An 18023-nucleotide genomic window follows, 5' to 3' on the forward strand; every position below is an offset into this window, starting at 1 on the left:
AAAGCAATTCACATTTCAATAGGACAGACGCAATGATACAAAGGGCCCCCAAGTGGCACAGCGGTCTAAGGCACTGCATTTCAGTGCCAAAGGCGTCACTACAGACCCTGGTTTGATTGCAGGCTGTATCACAATCGGCCGTGATTGGGAGTCCAATAGGGCGGCGCACAATTGGCCCAGTGTCATCCGGGTTAGGGTTTGGCCATCATTGTAAATAACAATTTGTTCTTAACTGACTTGCCTAGTTAAATAAGGTTAAATAAACAAATAAAAATGATTAAGTATATCATCAAAACGCCAAATGATCAATAGGAAGCCGAATAATAAGAGGGGAATGAGAGATGACACGCATGGAGTTTTACAAATCAAGAGCTCTGAGCTCCGATGGTCAAAGTTTTTAAAATGAATAAAATAGAGCCATGGGCCTCAACATTTTATTAGGAACATAATACAACACAATGAAACCAAAACAGCATATAACTGTTATTTCTCTATAGACCATTCCTTTGCAAAATCTCAATAACAAAATAACCCCATGTTTCCATCCCAATTCTTCTGAAGTATACAAACCCTAAACAGTAAACACTGTGACTTCAGGAGGATGCTCATCTGTGGCAGCACTATCATCTCCATTCTGCCTCATAATTCTAGAACTTCTTCTAGAACTGTTATTTTACCTAAATTCTTAAAACTTCCGTTTTACCCAGTGCGCTCTGATTGGCTTCTTATACGTGTTTTTTTCACAATCTAATATTAAATGGATGCTTTTGCTAATGGTCTTCTCCATGATAACAACTAGGGAACTGAGCAATGGTCAATCGAGACCGTTTCCGTAGCAACAAGCATCAGCAGCACCTCAAGACAAACTCAGCACCTTTATAAGTCACTGTCTATTAACCAGTGAAAAGCATTGAATGTGGGAAACAATAGTACTAGCAATAAAAAGAGACATTGCATTCCTGTATTTCCTAATGAGTATTTGGTCAATTATGAGAAATTGAATTATTTGCAATAAAATAGGCCTTTGACTCAGCAATTATGCTCCAACCTGGCGTAATAACATTGCCACTTGATGGAAGGCACCTCCCAAAATCCATCTTGAAACTAAAAATATTTGGTAGACTAATCCATGCGTAAAGTTACTTTCACATGTATCAATTTATTCATGAGTAATAAGAACTTTATAAAACAGGACTTACCTGCTTCCATACAAAGGCATCCTTTTCGTTTAACTTCCAAGACCCGACCACATGGATGGCAGACAGTATAACTCCAGTGATAACGGCAGCCCGCATCCGAACCGGGAGCAGCGTGTAAATGACATGGATAAAAAACACTGTCCACCAAATTCCCTCAGAGGCACTTTGCGGATGTACGAGGAGGACCCCGATCACTTGTAATACCAGCACGACTAGAATGACCAGATAGCAGACTATCCACATGTGATCCTGATGAAACCCGTTCCGATTGCACACCACTATCAAGATGAGGATAAGTAAGATGGCCAAGGAAAAGACCACAACGTAAGCTATCCGGCATCCTCCCCCTGCGCAATGGAATGTCAGCATGACCGCGCACAGGAGCACCAAAACGGCCATGAGCATAGTCAAACTGCTCTGGTTGAGCCGGAAAAAGTAACGCTGGTACAGCCTCTCCAACTTCTCCGATTGGAATTTCTTGGATCTGAAAATCTGCATCATGCTGCTGCAGCACGCGACCATGGAAAAGTGAACTTCGGGCATGAGTTCCTCCTCCTCGGGTTTGGTGCCTTTCACTCTACGGTCCTCCAAGCCCAACTCCACCGACTTGGGTCTCACTTCCCCGGCTCCATCTGCGTGTTTAGGGGACGATCGGTTGTTGTTTCGGCTCTCCTCTCCAGTGCCATGCTCTTGCCACGCAGATCTAGACCTAAAACTGACCCTGCTAACCATTGTCGTGGCTCGTCCTGGTCTGGGCTGTCGGTCGGGATCATCATCTCCTTCAGTCCATCTGCTGTTCGAACGGGCGAGATTTTTGCTCGGAGATCCAGCCGAGTATGGGCATCCGTTGGCAATAGACTCAGACTCGCCCCAAGCTGATCTCAGTTCAGTCCCTCCCCTCAGCCCAGGCGCACCGACACCGGGCGGGCTAACACTGTTAGATCGGGACATGATATTTCTCAGATAAAAAATAATAGAAAAAGCAACGCACAGGACCACACACGTGCCTGCTTAAAGTTTCTTATGAAAGCCAACTCGACCCTAACCTTTTTAAGAATTAGGCTATTGTTCTTGTTACAATTTTGTTACATTTGTTACATTGTTACAATGTTTTTTTCAGCGGCAGGTCTCCTATGAAACGCCTGGAAAATCAGTGACGAGTTAATTCTAGAGGTAAGGTAACAATCAGAGGACGTTAAAGTCAATTAAATGTGTCCAGTTAAAAGTCCACTATGGTAGAACAAATGTGTGTCTAGGACACTTTTGAAAATGTGATGCATAGGCCTATTCATGACTTGGGATAAATTTGGCAGCAGATGGTAAAATGCTCTGAAAATCACTTAGAATCAATGAAATAGGAAGAAAGGTCACCTGGGAGATATACGGTAACAACAAACGCAACTCTGGTGGATAATATATTTCCAGGAGAAGTTCGTTTTAATTAATTATAATCCAAACATGAAGCTCTGTATGCAGAAATGTTGCCGAATGTTGTTATATAGGCCATGGCATTAAAACGTTACACAACTCCAATAGTTGGTCATACAAACATCTATTACGTTGCGAATATGTTGCTCAAACACTTTATTTTTTTTAAATAATGAAAATAAAAAATGTGATGTTGTGGGGGACCATCCCATATTGACGTCTAGGCTACATTAGTTGAGCGTCTCATCCAGTGCTAGAAGTCGTACACCTGTACATCTCATTGCAGCCTTGTCGATGCTTGGATGGTTACATCCTTACAATTAATATGAAAATGTATCCACTCACTACTGTACATCGCTCTGGATAAGAGCATCTGCTAAATTACTAAAATGCAAATTAAATGTAAATTACGAAACCGTCACAGCACGACCCTCGCGCGCTTTCTTTGCCGAGCGGAGGAGAGGAAGACTCCACACACCCACGTCCAAAAAACGGTTCTCATCGGTATTAGCCTATGACTGCATAGTATGACAAACTGCTAAATCCCTGAAGACTCAATCCAGTTTTGATCCATACGATTCATGCAGAACACATCACCCAACGAAACCGCAGCATTTGGTCCTAGTTCCGTCCCCTATTTGGATTCCTGCAACGTCGAACGTAAAGTATTCAGACCGATTGACCGGAATTATTGTTTTTTCTGCGCGCAATCCCTGCAGGGTATGATATGGAGTCATGCATTGTGGTTGTAGGCGATCAATCAGGCAGGCATCATCGGTTTACTGCTCGTTGTTGTTGGGTTGCCATTCTACCAAATCGGATTCCGAAAGTCGGCCTTTTGCTCATTCCCATTGGATATGCAAGAGTATGACTTTCACTTTGAAGCTTTTCATTGGCTTTCGACCGTGTCAGTTGGAGACGCGACTCCTACGCGGTCTCCCGCGTTTCGATAAATCGGCGGGTCTGTGACCACAGCTGGACCTCGAGCGAAAGCAAATTAAACCCCCAAAGTTCTGCTGGACCCCTATGTAGCTTATTTGGTGGGGTATATTGATAAGAAAATAGAAGACAATTGTGTCTTTTGCTGTGACCTGTGCAGCAGACCTAATTGATTTTGGGTGTTACTTCTGCCACCCTGGCAACCAAGGGACATTTTCCTTTTATGGTCTCTAGACCAAAGCCTGGAGGAGACTGCTATAAATTTCAGTTGACAGCCCAGTACCTTGCAAGTCAATGCCATTCTTGAGTCAAATGGCCAAGGTATTTGTTGAGTTAGTGAGATATAGACAAGTTGAGCAGTATGGTGGGGCGAAATCTTTATTCTAATAACTTTCCAGACTTGTTCTCTCTCAGTTATCATTTCAACTCATAATATAGTCCATGATAGTAATGATATGAACATAGGGTTACATAGGTTTAACGTCTTGAAACCACATCTCGATCTAAATTCCGCAATTCTAACGGCATGCTTGTCAGTGACCGCTTGGTGATGAGTTTTTTTATGCTGAGAGGTCTGTGACTCTGTCACATGTATAACTCCTTATATGGCCATAACAAAAACAGGAACCTAAAATCCCAACCACACCAAGTCACCATTTTATATATCCCGTGTTTTTTTCTTTGGTCACCTGATAAACCGATTGCATGAATTACAACCAGGAGAGACAATATACTACTGTGTCTACTATCTATATCGTGTTGCAGGCAGCACGTCCTAAGAACATGCTCGTTTTATATGTGGCATAAATCGCAATGACACTGGCTGTGTGTCCAATGACTTCTTACTAATTCTTAACCTAACCTCTTGAAATGCGGATAGTGTATATGTTTCACTTTCCAGGGACAGGACATTCTGGAAACAAGCATAATAGCATCACTGAAACAACACAATGGTAAGGAACTTGATCGCATGTTTCAACATCAGAGGCCGTCATTATGGCATACAGTATCATTGCCTTTGTCGGCGAGTGAAACAAATGGCTCTGAACAAAACGAACACAAAACACAGAGAGTAGGGAAGTGACCCGTGTCTTTCCGACAGCCCTACTATCTGTCTTTTTTTGTTGTTGAATTTAACCTTTATTTAACTAGGAAAGTCAGTTAAGAACAAATTCTTATTTACAATGAAGGCCTACCCTGGCCAAACCCTTCCCTAACCCAGATGACGCTGGGCCAATTGTGCATCACCCTATGGCACTCCCGATCACGGCCGATTGTGATACAGCCCGGGATCGAACCAGGGTCTGTAACGCTGCCTCTAGCACTGAGATGCATTGCCTTAGACCGCTGTGCCACTCGGGAGCCCCAAGCATTAAAAAAAACGACCAACATCTTGGTAATTAATTCTGCTGCTTCCTGATGAACAGTTATATCACTGTGGGAATCACAGTGAGGATTAAACCTGTATTCAATAGGCGTTCGTGGAAACGTCAGACTCACTCCATTTCTTCCATTGGAAACTGATGTCTTTGCATGTACCTGGACATACTGGAAATGCAGTGACCCTGGCCTGTGTGCAGCATCGGCATGCATTTCGGTCCTCAGTTTTGATATACATAAGGGGTGTGGTGGTCAATATAGAACAACAGGAATCTGATTTATGGGATAAAGTTACCCTGCTAAAGCAGTCATCCACACATGCACTGGCAAAACATGTCTGAATATAGTTATTTATCTAGGGGGAAAGGGTACAACTAACATCCTACATAGCTTTGGCATAGAACACTACTGCCATCATGTGAGTGGTAAATGCATTTGTTCCACATCAGTACTGCTTCATCACTCTCTCACATACACACACACACACAGACAGACACACACAGACAGACAGACACACAAGTACAGTAATCAGATCACAGATGTGGATCATCAAAACAATCCTCAAAATAGAGGAAAAAAAACATGAAATCTGTTTTACTTCCCATGTTAAGAGTTTATTGTAAATATATAGTTATATAACTAATCATACTTATACAAAGTCTGCTGGTCCCCATGCAAAGCATTTGTATCAAAAAGCTCAGTAGAACCAGTGGATGGAATAGCATTGTGCCATGCTTTTTCCATACTGTAAATTGTACCAAAGTCACTTTGGTACATGCAAATTTACACAAAAAAAAAAATGCTGGATTAAAAACAACTCAATTTGGGTTATTTGGTTACCCAGCACCAGGTAAATATTGGACAGAACACGTGCTGGGTTATTTTGACCCAGCCAGTTGAGTTGCGTGAATAACCCAAAATGTTTGGTTGTCTGGATTACCCAAACATGGGTTGATTTTACCATCAGTTTTTTGTAACCATCAATTGGGTTGACCCAGCAGCATACTTATAAATGTAATCCATAGGTTATTTTCAGGAGGTGTGGCCTACAAGTGGCGTGGTTTTCAGAAAATGTTTAGTCACCTGTAAGAGTAAATGTAATTCCTGTTCATCATGTTAGGTTTGTACACTGCAAATTCAAATTTTCCTTCAATATTTTTTGCACATTACATATTCTAATATAATATTCATAATATTATTTACCTATCCCAAAATAGGGATATGCAGAGGCACTCATTCCTCTCACAAGCATTTCCACCAGTTCTGGCCACGCTTAATAAATGTCCTCTACCCCAGGGGCATGTTAAATCAAGTTAGTTGGAATGTTGGGTGGTTCTTGATTTACTAAAGGCACCTTCAGTTCACATTGCTAGCTCAACTCTTTCATAGGGGTGTAGACTACATGAGGTCAACAAAGAACATAAGAACTCAACAACTACCAGGACAATGGGACATTTGGAGAAAAGGAGGGAAACAGACATTATTTATGAGAACAATGCCTTGCAAAGAGTAGGCCTTTCACAGCATCATTCAGGGTATCATAAATATACACATCTCAAAGAACATCAGGCCAATACCAGTGTGAGGTAACTCCTGATCAATGTCTGCAACTGCATGCAGAGATGTAGTCCCACAGACAGGGATCACTACTCAAACACTTTTTTGTAGGCTAACAGGTATTCATTTGGATGTGAACAGTAACTGCACTGCATGAGCATTGACTGCTCAAAGAACCAGATTTTCATTTCAGCTACTAAATTGTTGTAGAACAATTGTGAAAGACAAACTACATTTTGTCGACTTAAAAATGGTTCTGCAACAATTTTGTAGCTGAAACGAAAATCTGGTTCTTTGAGCAGTCAATGCTCATGCAGTGCAGTTACTGTTCACATCCAAATTAAAACCTTTCAGGTTTTTACAATGTACTCATATGCAAAATAATTTCTCGGTTATCTTCTAAGCCAGGGAGATGGAAAGAAACTGAGCCACACACAGAAACTCCTGACTGACTATCAGCTCTCTCTGTTTGTTGTTAGATTTAACTCATTGGAAATGCATGACTAAAAGCTCTGTAATTCAATTGGCTCCCGTGTCTACGCAAGCTTCCTGTCGATCAGTGCATGTCCTGGCACCCTACCATAGTTCAACACAAACCTTTAATTAATAAAAAATGAATAAATAGTCCAAAATGGCTCGTGGGTGGTTAGCTCTTCCATATGTTTTCAAAGCAATGTCCACCAGTGTCTTGGTCCAACGTCACAACCTTTAGTTTTAAAGCTTAAATCAAATAAGTTTCTCCTCTGAAAATATACAACAAAGCACAAGTACATTTACAACTGGTCCACCTATCAACGTAATATCCACTCTAGGGCATAGAGGCCTACCCCTACAAATCAATAACCAACCCAAAAGCAACATAAAATATATTCATCTAAAGAAACCCAAATGGTCCAAATACTCAACACCAAAAAAATCCTAAACATAAAAGCAAGAAGCTATCTTTTGACAATAAACATTCAGTTAGTACTTGAGTATTTGAAAAGAAAACTATGTAAGCACAGAATAAAAGAAAAGCGTTTTATTACATCAAAACAGGGAATGTGATCAGAAGGTTTGCAGATAAAAATAAAATAAAAAGTAAAAGTAGGTCTCAGAAATAAGTGACTCAAATCATTTAACAGGCATAGTGCTCGGTTGAGAGTCAGACTAATATGGAACCTTCTATCTTAACAAAAATAACAACTATTCATTTGAGCACAAAGCATTGCTGCGTCCCAAATGACACTTTATTCACAATATAGTGTCCAACTTTTGACCAGGGACCATAAGGCTCATAAAGAAAACAAAAAGCTGTTTGTATATTGCAAATGACTTGAGCATCTGATTAACCAGGCAACTGCCCAAAACTGACCCAAGTGATTACCAAGAACCATTGTAAGATCAAATCGTCCCAATTCCTCATTTCTTGATCTGAAAAAGAGATGGCTTTCTATGATATTTCAACAAGCAGACATGAAAAAAACAAAAATGCTTGACCAATTTAAAAGGTTCTCGTCTTTTTCCATTCCTGCCCGTGGCATGACGTGATCAAGCTGCTGTGTGTCATTGTGTTTGTTTACTCTGTTTTGTACTCCTCCACATGGCACAAGACTTTCTTCCTCTGACGCATCATGTGGAAGTAGAGCTGAGGAAACACTGGAAGGAAAACACAGTCAGATCAACAACAAGAAACCATAGAGTCATACTCAGAACTATCAATTTAAGTGTGTTGACAATAATCCATGGGATTTTTACAGTGCTATTATAAAACCCTTTTTTCCCTCTTCCCAAAAATTCATTCATGAGGGGTTTCATAAAACAATGAATGCTAAAATGGGTCACCATAAGATCTAGAGCAGGAGTCTAACCTTTTCCAGCATGAAAGGTACTTTAAAAAAAGAAAAATTAAACATTGACTGCTACTCTATTTCTTATAGCTTTCAAATAGGCACATTATTCTACTCTACCCTGAAACTCTTTCCTGGGTCCTTGGTATAGAAGAGATGTGTTCTCTGTCAATATACTATACCTGGTAATATAAATGGTTAATAAACAGTATTTGGCATGACAGGTCCCATCAAATTATCTTTGTATTTTCCAGAATTCTGTTTTCTCAGTTTGATTAGAGTTTTTTTACTCTCAATATAACAATTATTCATACAGAAAAAAACGAAAATGAATGTTCCGAGTCCACATCAATGCTTTAATCACATTTTTGAAGTATGGGGGAAAAAACGAACAAATGTAGATTTTTTTTGTGTAATTCTCCATTAATTGAGCATCTATCAAGACAGGAATGTGTCAGTCTAGAAAAGGTTTCTGCTGTTAGGACGACTGTTACAGAAAATGTCATGGCAGAGTTTGCAATACAATGGCCACCCATATTGATACAATGAATCATGATATAGTTCTGTCAGTCTACTTTGTAGTTTACATTTAATTTAGAAAGTTTATAGGGAACGTCTTTCCGTCTACCCACAAGACTCCGGTTTTCACTACCTGGCTAATTACGGAATGATAGACAAACGCGCACCAAACAGACAGACGGGCAATATTGATGGAAATGAATTGGCAGATAAAGTTAAACGTAACACTAAGCCAATAGTGGCTAACCAGGGGTGGGATAATGTCAATGTGGCTTTGATTGGGAAGTAGCCAGGAGCTTTATGTTTATGACAGTTTGCCATGGAACACATGAAAAAAAGGCATGTACTTTCAGATTTGATTGGCGAGCTACTCATAGGTGGGCTGTTGGAGACCCCTGATCTAGAGTAAGCAAGCACGAAGTGCAAGGTAGAATATTACAATTCACAGCACAAAGCTGATTCACCTTAGACATAGCTAGGTCTTTCCACGAATAGAGTGCATTTTGGGTAGTGTAACTTGGTAAAAAAAAAAGTTTTAAAATCACCTAATTCTAACATTCTGACATAAAGAGCATATGTTCAACTCCATAAAAAAAACATGTTTTCCCATCTCAGGGGTTAAATCAAATAAAAGACTAAAGTAATTGCCAATAAAGCGCCATAAAAGAAACAGGATTGACTGTGACAGTACCGACTGACAGGGTTGAGGTTTTCATCTTAAATTCAGCCATAAATCCCATTGTGACAGGGGGAATGGAAGCTTGTGTGCAACAGGGAGGGGCAATTGAATGCAAGCTTCACATATTTTTATATTTAATAAAAGGATCAGACCCTTTTTTCAATTTTCACCTAAAATTACATACCCAAATCTAACTGCCTGCCTGTAGCTCAGGACCTGAAGCATATTCTTGCTACCATTTGAAAGGAAACACTGAAGTTTGTGGAAATGTGAAATTAATGTAATGTGTTATATTCTCCTACATCTGGTAAAAGATAATACAAACAAAAAAAACATGCGTTTTCTATTTTGAAATGCAAGAGAATAGCCATATAGAGTTAGGATCCTAGGTGTAATTTAGATTTTGTCCACAAGATGGCAGCAGTGTGTGCAAAGTTTCAGACTGATGCAGTGAATAATTACATCATTACACAATATTTTGTATCAAGTCTGCCAGGAGTTTACCCAAATGTGCCGAATTGGCCAATTTATACATTTAAGTACATAACTATAGAGAACATACAAAAATGCTATGGTAATAAAACATTTAAGTTTACACTCCCAGGAATGTCATACATGAATCATTAGCTTCCCTACAGAAAATACACCAACTTTCACACATCTAGATGGCCGGGCAGGGTGGATGTGGAGCCAGAGACAGCAGTGGGGTCAAACTGTAGACCCTAGTTCCTACTTTTGAATATAAAAATTGATTTTATCAAATAAAACTATGCTACATTTTATCTCTGGGACCCTCAGGATGACAAATCAGAGCAAGATTACTGAATATAAGTACATTATTTACCTTCAGAGGAGATGAAATCAAACCAGTTGCTGTGGTAAAAGTGTTTTGTTGTTGTGCACGATTTTCAAAACAATAGCATGGTATTGTTTTTCTGTAATAGCTACTGTAAAATTGGACACTGCAATTAGATTAACAAGAATTTAAGCTTTGTGCCCATATAAGACATGTCTTTGTCCCGGAAAGTTGGACGTTGTATACAACGTTTTCCGGTCACATTATCGCATATTGAGCAACAACCATCTCCGTTTAGGGACACCGCTCCCGTAGAGGTTAAAAAATGTCTAGCCTATCTATGGGTAACAGGGTTGACATGTTATGCTTGACGCACTCAGGTTTCCACCATAAAATTGACAAAAAGAGTACAACCAGCTCACCTGCTTTTACACTATGATGTTCAATGTTTCTTTTGAAAAAAATATTTAAAAAGGAATAGTTTCACTATATTAAAACGAGAGTTCAGTTCACGTAACAGGGTTGACCTTAAAATGAGGGACACATGTCAATTAATCACATGATGAAATCAATAAAAATCTTCAGAAATGACTGCCAAAGCAAGAATATAACTAGGGCTTTACAATGATGGTAAAAACTTGGAAGAAATGTTGTGGTTAAGTGGGTTAAAATCATCCTAGAAGTTGGAAAAACATGACAAAATGTACTTTAGCAAGTCTTTTTTCATATAGAAAAATCAGATTTATTGAATTTTCCATGTGGTCACTTCATTTAATATAACAGGCTTTTAAAATGCAATATTAGTGAACAATTTCTACTTAGAATATCAAAGGGATGCAAAATGTACTCTATTCGTGGAACGGCCCAGCTACAGTAGTACTGTACATCAGTGGTGTATTGTGGTGGGTAGGAGAGAGACTTACATGGAATGTAGGAGACCATGGTGAGGATGAGGAAGGTGTGGTAGTCAAATGAGAAGTTGTACTTGTTGGGAAGGGTGACAGAGTAGAGGCCTGTCTTCTGAACGTAGGGCAGGGCTGCATAGACAGTCAGCAGCTCGCCAGTTACTCCCATGGGGTACAGCACTAGGAAGAATGTGTACCTGGAGAGATTTTATTTTATTTTTTAGAAACCCTTTATTGGCACCATTTAGCTACTGGAAAGAGGGAGAGGAGGCACCACTGGTAGACAGGAACTAGCACACCAAATGGGTAGCTCATGAAGATAAGCAACTTGTAAAGTTTTGTAGTAGTAACGCTGTAATTACAATAGTAACATTGTATCATCATTAGTATTTGCATTATAATGGCATAGTAATGGTGTGAGACCTGCTCTAAATCACTAAGAGGCTAATCTTGACACCCTTGGTTGAATTTCTCACCTATGTGACGCTACCTGTCATATACCTCAATCTGCCTTTGAAAAGCAAATTGAATGTGAAAAGAGCAAAGCACCAGAGCATTGGCTGACTTTGGGAGAAGATTCATCAACATTTTCTACCAGGCAACAAAGTTATATATATATATATATATATATATATATATATATATAAAAACTTCCATGGACATATAGAATAAGAAAGCCTGCAAGGATAAAGGCAAAGTTCCCCCTACCATTTAAAATATTGCTTTTGTTTTACTGCTTTCAACCCTGAATGTTGCTTTATGGCCTTAGACTTTTAGTGAATAAATAGAGGGGTGTTTTTGGACCCACATATTCAAATGAACCAGATCATTACGCTGTATTTATTACATCCTATTAGATTAAATGTGAGTGCCTGTGTCACCCACCTGTCCAAGTCAAATGTTATTAGTCACATGCGCCGAACACAAAAGAGCCCCTAACCAACAATGCAGTTAAAAAAAACCCAGATAAGAATAAGAAATAAAAGTAAAAAATAAGTTACAAACAACTCAAAGAAATGAACAAAAAACACAATTGGTTGGGGGACACGTAAAACTTCAGCGTTCTTCTCTGGCGCCAGGGTTATGCCATAGGGATACATAATGCATTCAAAAAATTATATAATATATTCAATATAATAATTGTGTTCTATTTCATTATGTGTGCCTTACCGTGCCCATTTGATGAGGTAGGGCAGGTGGTTGAGCAGACTGAAAGTGTAGAAGGAGTAACGGATAATCTCTGTGATGGTCCAGGCTGACACAAAGAGCAGGACACTGTCTTCATTCTGGACCTGTAGGCACCACACAGGCACCAGACAAGCATGAGGGTGGGAAACAGGAAGCACTCTAGCAGGAGATAGACGGGGGTTATGGCAGAATCGTGCAGTTTGTAGCACCCACTACATACAGCATTCTATAGTAACTTTGCATCTCATGACAGGCATGGAGACAGAGACATAAGTCAGAACAAGTTAAAAAGCTAAACTCAGTCTTGGTAAGTTAACAGAGATTCAAATGCTCACAAACATATAGAAAGTTTGAATGTTTCAGAGCTCACAAGCATGTCAGTGTTATTCACCATGTTGGTTTCAAGCATGTTTACTATTTCAGGCTCACAGACCTTAGTGTCTCCGCAAAGCTCTTTCTTTGGGACGAAGACAACTGCTGACGTAAAAAGGACTTTATAAATAAATGTCATTGATTGACACTGATGCACAGAAAGAGAAGAGATAAGAGAAAGGAAAGAGAAGAGACGTACCTCTCGAACACTGTGTGTCACGGCCCAGGTGAGGAAGACTCGTGACAAGACCTGAAACCCTGTTAAAACTACTGAGGATGGCACGATCCCTGGAGCAGGAGAAGACAACACAACGGTTAGATAAGATGTATCACCTCACGTCAGTTTTACCACGTTTTAGAGCACGGTGATATGGAGAAAATTATATGATTTCAATTAGCCAATCAAGAGTTGACTACAAATAAAAAGTATGCTACAAAGAATGATAAATAGGTAGCAAAACCTAATGCACAGTAGCACTATTAGCTCATTCAAATACAGTAGCATTCAACTGTATAACTCTACAGTACATGAGAGTACATGCTATGGTGTGGCATCTGTGTTTGGCCAGTAGAGAGTAGCAGAGAACAAGGCCAGGTGTAGACAGACAGCTGCAGTATGTGAAAGGTCAGGTTTAGCTTTAAATCCCAGATAATGAGTAGTGGACTGTGAACCGGGAACGCCACGACCACAACGTAGCAGGTCCAGGCTGTTATCAGGCTTAGCTATCCATCATCTTCTATATAGACTCTGAGCTGAGGGAATGGCTTTTTGTAGTAGGCCTATAGGTCCACATGCCTGGTTTAGTCATAAAGAAATACCACTATGTGGTCACCCTTGAACCTGTATGGGACTTTCAACAGGAGCAGAAGAATGAACTTACCTACTGCACAGTGCAATATCTGAGGGGAAAGGAAAATAACTTAATACATAAACACAACACATGGTCAGTGAACATACTAAACATGCAATAATATAATTTCCTAGATAAATTGCCATAATAATGTTGCTATAATACAGCTATGGTATACTGTATGTAAACATTTCTCAAATTGTTCTTCAATGAACCATGGTTAAAAATGTAAATAAGATGGTTGTTGGAACACAATAGATATGTGCACCAATACAGTTCTTTCCACTAGTCAAGGAATAGATAAAAGCCTACACTAGTCTCTAAACCTTATCACAGCACAGGAAATGGCCAGTGTTTGAAGGCGTTTTTATGAATGAATGGAGTTAGTATGAATGAGAGGACAATTACCCGGTAGACAGAGCTGGAGTTACACTAGGCCTTATCCCTTATCTCTGTGTTACAGTGTGGCTGGCTGAAGAGGATCACATTAACACCCTACTAGGCATTCGTACTGCGTAGAGTAGGACAGAGGTGGAAGAGGGGAAAGGCCAAGGCCAGTCACTATGGAGGAGTTTCTATTTAAAAAAATGTAACAGCACTGTGAGACTAAACATTCCTGCCATTAAGTTGTATTCGTACAGTAGGGGACATACCCAACTCACCACCCACAGAAAGCGATGAGTCTGTTCTATTTACCCTTCTCTGAATAAAAGCTTGCATTCAGTGGGGAGAAAACATTTGGAAGGGAGTGAAATTCACATGTTTTTATTAGTCATTTAGCAGGCGCTCTTATCCAGAGAAACTAGTGCATTCATCTTAAGGTTGCTAGGTGAGACAACAACATATCACAATCTTAGCAAGTAGATTTCCCCTCAACAAAGTATAAAAATACATTGTTGTAAGTTTGTTAATGTTTTTAAATAAGGGGGGGGGGGGCACTACCGAAACAGATTTTTATATTCTGTTGCATAACGTTTTGCTAGTGTACCTAATGAACATGACCCAGGTCTGACCTATACAACAGAGACTCAGGGGGGTATTCATAACAGAAACCATTTACTGTTTAAGAACCAAACGGAAGCAAATGGAACGAAACAGGGAGGGACCTACTTGAATTTGTCCAATAGAAACTCTCGTCTGTACTTTTCATTTAGAGTAAAACATTTTGCAACAGAATCGGCATAATGATTACACCCTTGGCCTACAGCCACTCACCTCCAGAAGAGCTCCGGTCTGGAAAAACTTCAGTGGTTTCTCTATAGAGTAGTACAGGCCGTGGTAGCTGCCTCTGGCCAAGTAGGCCCGCACCAGGCCCACGGCTATGACCAGCCACCTGGAAGAACACACACATTTTCATTTAGGTCATTTAGCCAGGATGGTCCACTGGGGGGGGGGGGGGTTTGGTATAGTTACATAAGATAATGGTTACTTAAGGCAAAAAAGAAAGGAGGGTGGTTGGTAGGGGTAGATGAATGGGAGTATAACGAACGTCAACTATAGCATCTTTTCAACTACTTTTTAGCGACTTTACAACTACTTAGCTAACCCTTCACTTAACCCTAACTTTAACCTAACTTAACCCCTACCTAGCCTAGCTAACATTAGCGAGCTAGCTAACGTTAGCCACCTAGCTAGAATTTGTAACTTCTCATACATTTTGCAAATCGGTAACATATGGTACATTTTTCAAATTCATAACATATAATACGAATAGTAATTCGTAACATACCATAGGAAATGTAACATATCATACCAAATGCTGTGTCTTGCATTTACATACTGAATAATACAAAATGCTCTGAGACCAAGTTGTGTAAAGTCACCTAACTGGTCAGGATGGGAGAGCATCCATAATTCTGCACTTGTGCAATTTCTTTCACAACAACTCTGTGTCATAATAACCTAAGTGAAATCAGAGATATTGACAGCACATTTTAGTCAAAGCAATACAATAATGTATTTAATCTAACCAATTATGATTAGATTAAAACTACATGCAGTAAAGAACAATAGCTTTAACTACATAATGACACCGTGGGCGCCAATTGTTTCTTGAAATACACCATTCACCAGATTACAGTACATGTTATTTAACTAGGCAAATCAGTTCAGAACAAATTCTTATTTACAATGACGGCCTACACCGGCCAAACCCGGACGACACTGGGCCAATTGTGCGCCACCCTATGGGATTTCCTTCACAACAACTTTGTGTCATAATAACCTAAGTGAAATCAGAGATATTGCCAGCACATTTTAGTCAAAGCGATACAAAAATGTATTTATTTTTTAACTCTAGGCAACATAATTGCAGTCTTTTAGACGCGCACTCGGCAACAATGTAACCAAAGACACAGACAATGGATACATTCCCGACGAAGGCGGTTACAAAGTAACAACACAGAAGTTCAGTGTGTGGCTGAGTTGACAGTGTAGCTGAAGGCAGTACAATGAAACGAGGCATTATTGTGCAAAATATATATAAAAACAGTTCGGGATCGAGTCTCGTAGCAGGCGCGTGTCTTCTTCCCAAGCCATTCACTCTTGCATTTCATGCACCCTTGCACCCAATTGTCGTCAAGTAGCCTACAACAAGAAGTGTATCAGAATTGTGTACATACCCAGCTGTCATAACCACGTTATATATAACCAGATACGCCGTAGCCAGTGCACCCGGTCCCCTCTTTTTCTTCGGGGCCACATCACTGTGAGCTGTCTTCGTGGTCCCCATAGCAGGTGCCGACATGACTGAACCCCACTTGGCGCTGCCGGATAAGTGTGCCAGATGGTACTAGTATTCTACAAGCAGCACAAACTGTGACGTCACTTTATATGGTAATGAGGAAACCTTCTAAATAAAAGCCTGCATTTCAAAACATTGCAATGTGGATAACTCATTCAAATTATATTGAATTTTAATCAATAGCCACGTTTATTGTGACAACAAGAAAATGCAATAAGTAAAGAAGAAATAGGGTTTACATTTTTTTTTTAAGACCAATAATGAAAAAAATACAATATTGACACTGGTATGTTGCTAATATTGGGCTGTAGAGAGAAAAATGGTCTATCTGTCTCAGCTAAAGTAGGGTGGGAAATACTCCGTAGGGTCTCTACTAACCAAATATGCTTAGTTTTGGAGGGGGACTGTGTCATACATACCAGCAGCACTTCATTATCTACCCCTTCCATAGCCCCCAATGCAATGCACAGTACAAAAAATAAATACAAATATGCATGAAATGAAATGAAATGTATGCATTCACTACTGTAAGTCGCTCTGGATAAGAGCGTCTGCTAAAAGACTAAAAATGTAAATGTAAATGTAAAAAAAAAGAAATACCTGGCATTACAGTATCTGGTACTGCATGGATGTGACACTTAACTATTCATTTTCTCATCGGTGCCCCAATTTTAGAAAACGGCAGTAGTTGTGGTGTTTAGGTGTGCTTATTCTCTAAAATGGTCTTATTAAAGGGCTATGTGAATACGCATTGACACAGTGGAATGCGTGAAAATGCCTTTGCTGACCTTGAAAGATAATCATGACAATATTGCTTATAAATAATATTGTCTATGTTGTTACCCTTTTAAACTAGGTAACAGGCCTTTACTCTATACCAGTGTTTCCAAACCCTGGTCCTCAAGTACCCCCAACAATACACATTTTCATTGTAAGTCTGGAAAAGCACACCTCATTCAACTCACTGAGGGCATGATGATTAGTTGACAAGTTGAAGCAGGTGTGCTTGTCCAGGTTACAGTAAAAATGTGTACTGTTGGGGGTACTGGAGGACCAGGGATGGGAAACACTACTCAATACGGCAAAACTTCATAGATAAGACTTGTAAATCATTTTCTCCATTGCTGTTCAGAAAGTGTGATTATACTGTGTCCTAGCCTGGTTAATATTCATTACATTTATTATTTTGATTTAAAAGGTCGCTATTGTGTTTCTTTTCTTTTTTGGTGTATTGTTTTCAGGACCGTGGATACTGCTGGGTCATTTAAAGCTGTGTTGCTGGATATGTACGACACCGTCCCCCTCCAAAACTAACCATATTTCAGTATTTCACACCACACTGAGACAGGTGGAAAAGTTCTCTGCAAGCCAATATGTATCCCATGTACAGTCTGTTACAGTGCATTGGGGGCTATGGAAGGGGTAGATAACGAAGTGATGCTAGGTATGTACGACACAGTCCCCCTCCAAAATAAACCATTTTTGGTTAGTAGAGCGCTACTGAGTATTTCCCACCCAACTTCAGCTGAGACAGGTAGAAAAGCTCTCTCTACAAGCCAATGAGTATCCCATATACCGTGTATTCCAGTGAATGGAGCGGGTGGAGTAAGGAGTCTACAAGCACTCTGTATTAAACCC

At 39.8% G+C, this 18023-nt stretch overlaps 2 protein-coding genes across 3 annotated transcripts in view; both read right to left on the bottom strand.

Moving 5' to 3' along the window:
- LOC106582348 (adenylate cyclase type 5) overlaps positions 1-3451 on the bottom strand; it is a 132499-nt gene extending 129048 nt beyond the window's left edge. For both annotated transcript variants that reach the window (XM_014165372.2, XM_014165371.2), the window contains exon 1: positions 1200-3451. In XM_014165372.2, coding sequence (XP_014020847.1) covers positions 1200-2150 — 951 coding nt within the window. In that variant the 5' untranslated portion in view covers positions 2151-3451. The remainder of the gene's footprint in view (positions 1-1199) is intronic.
- Positions 3452-7509: 4058 nt separating this feature from the next.
- On the bottom strand, positions 7510-16466 carry hacd2 (3-hydroxyacyl-CoA dehydratase 2). Its single transcript, XM_014165367.2, has 7 exons — positions 16264-16466; positions 14858-14975; positions 13673-13691; positions 12991-13079; positions 12402-12523; positions 11250-11428; positions 7510-8141 (listed from the first exon to the last, which is right to left on the bottom strand). Exons 1-7 carry the CDS (start codon positions 16386-16388, stop codon positions 8062-8064), a joined length of 732 nt encoding a protein of 243 aa, XP_014020842.1. The 5' UTR covers positions 16389-16466; the 3' UTR covers positions 7510-8061.
- Positions 16467-18023: the final 1557 nt, after the last annotated feature.

This window comes from Salmo salar, chromosome ssa21 (genome assembly GCF_905237065.1).
Source record: "Salmo salar chromosome ssa21, Ssal_v3.1, whole genome shotgun sequence".
NCBI lineage: Eukaryota > Metazoa > Chordata > Actinopteri > Salmoniformes > Salmonidae > Salmo > Salmo salar.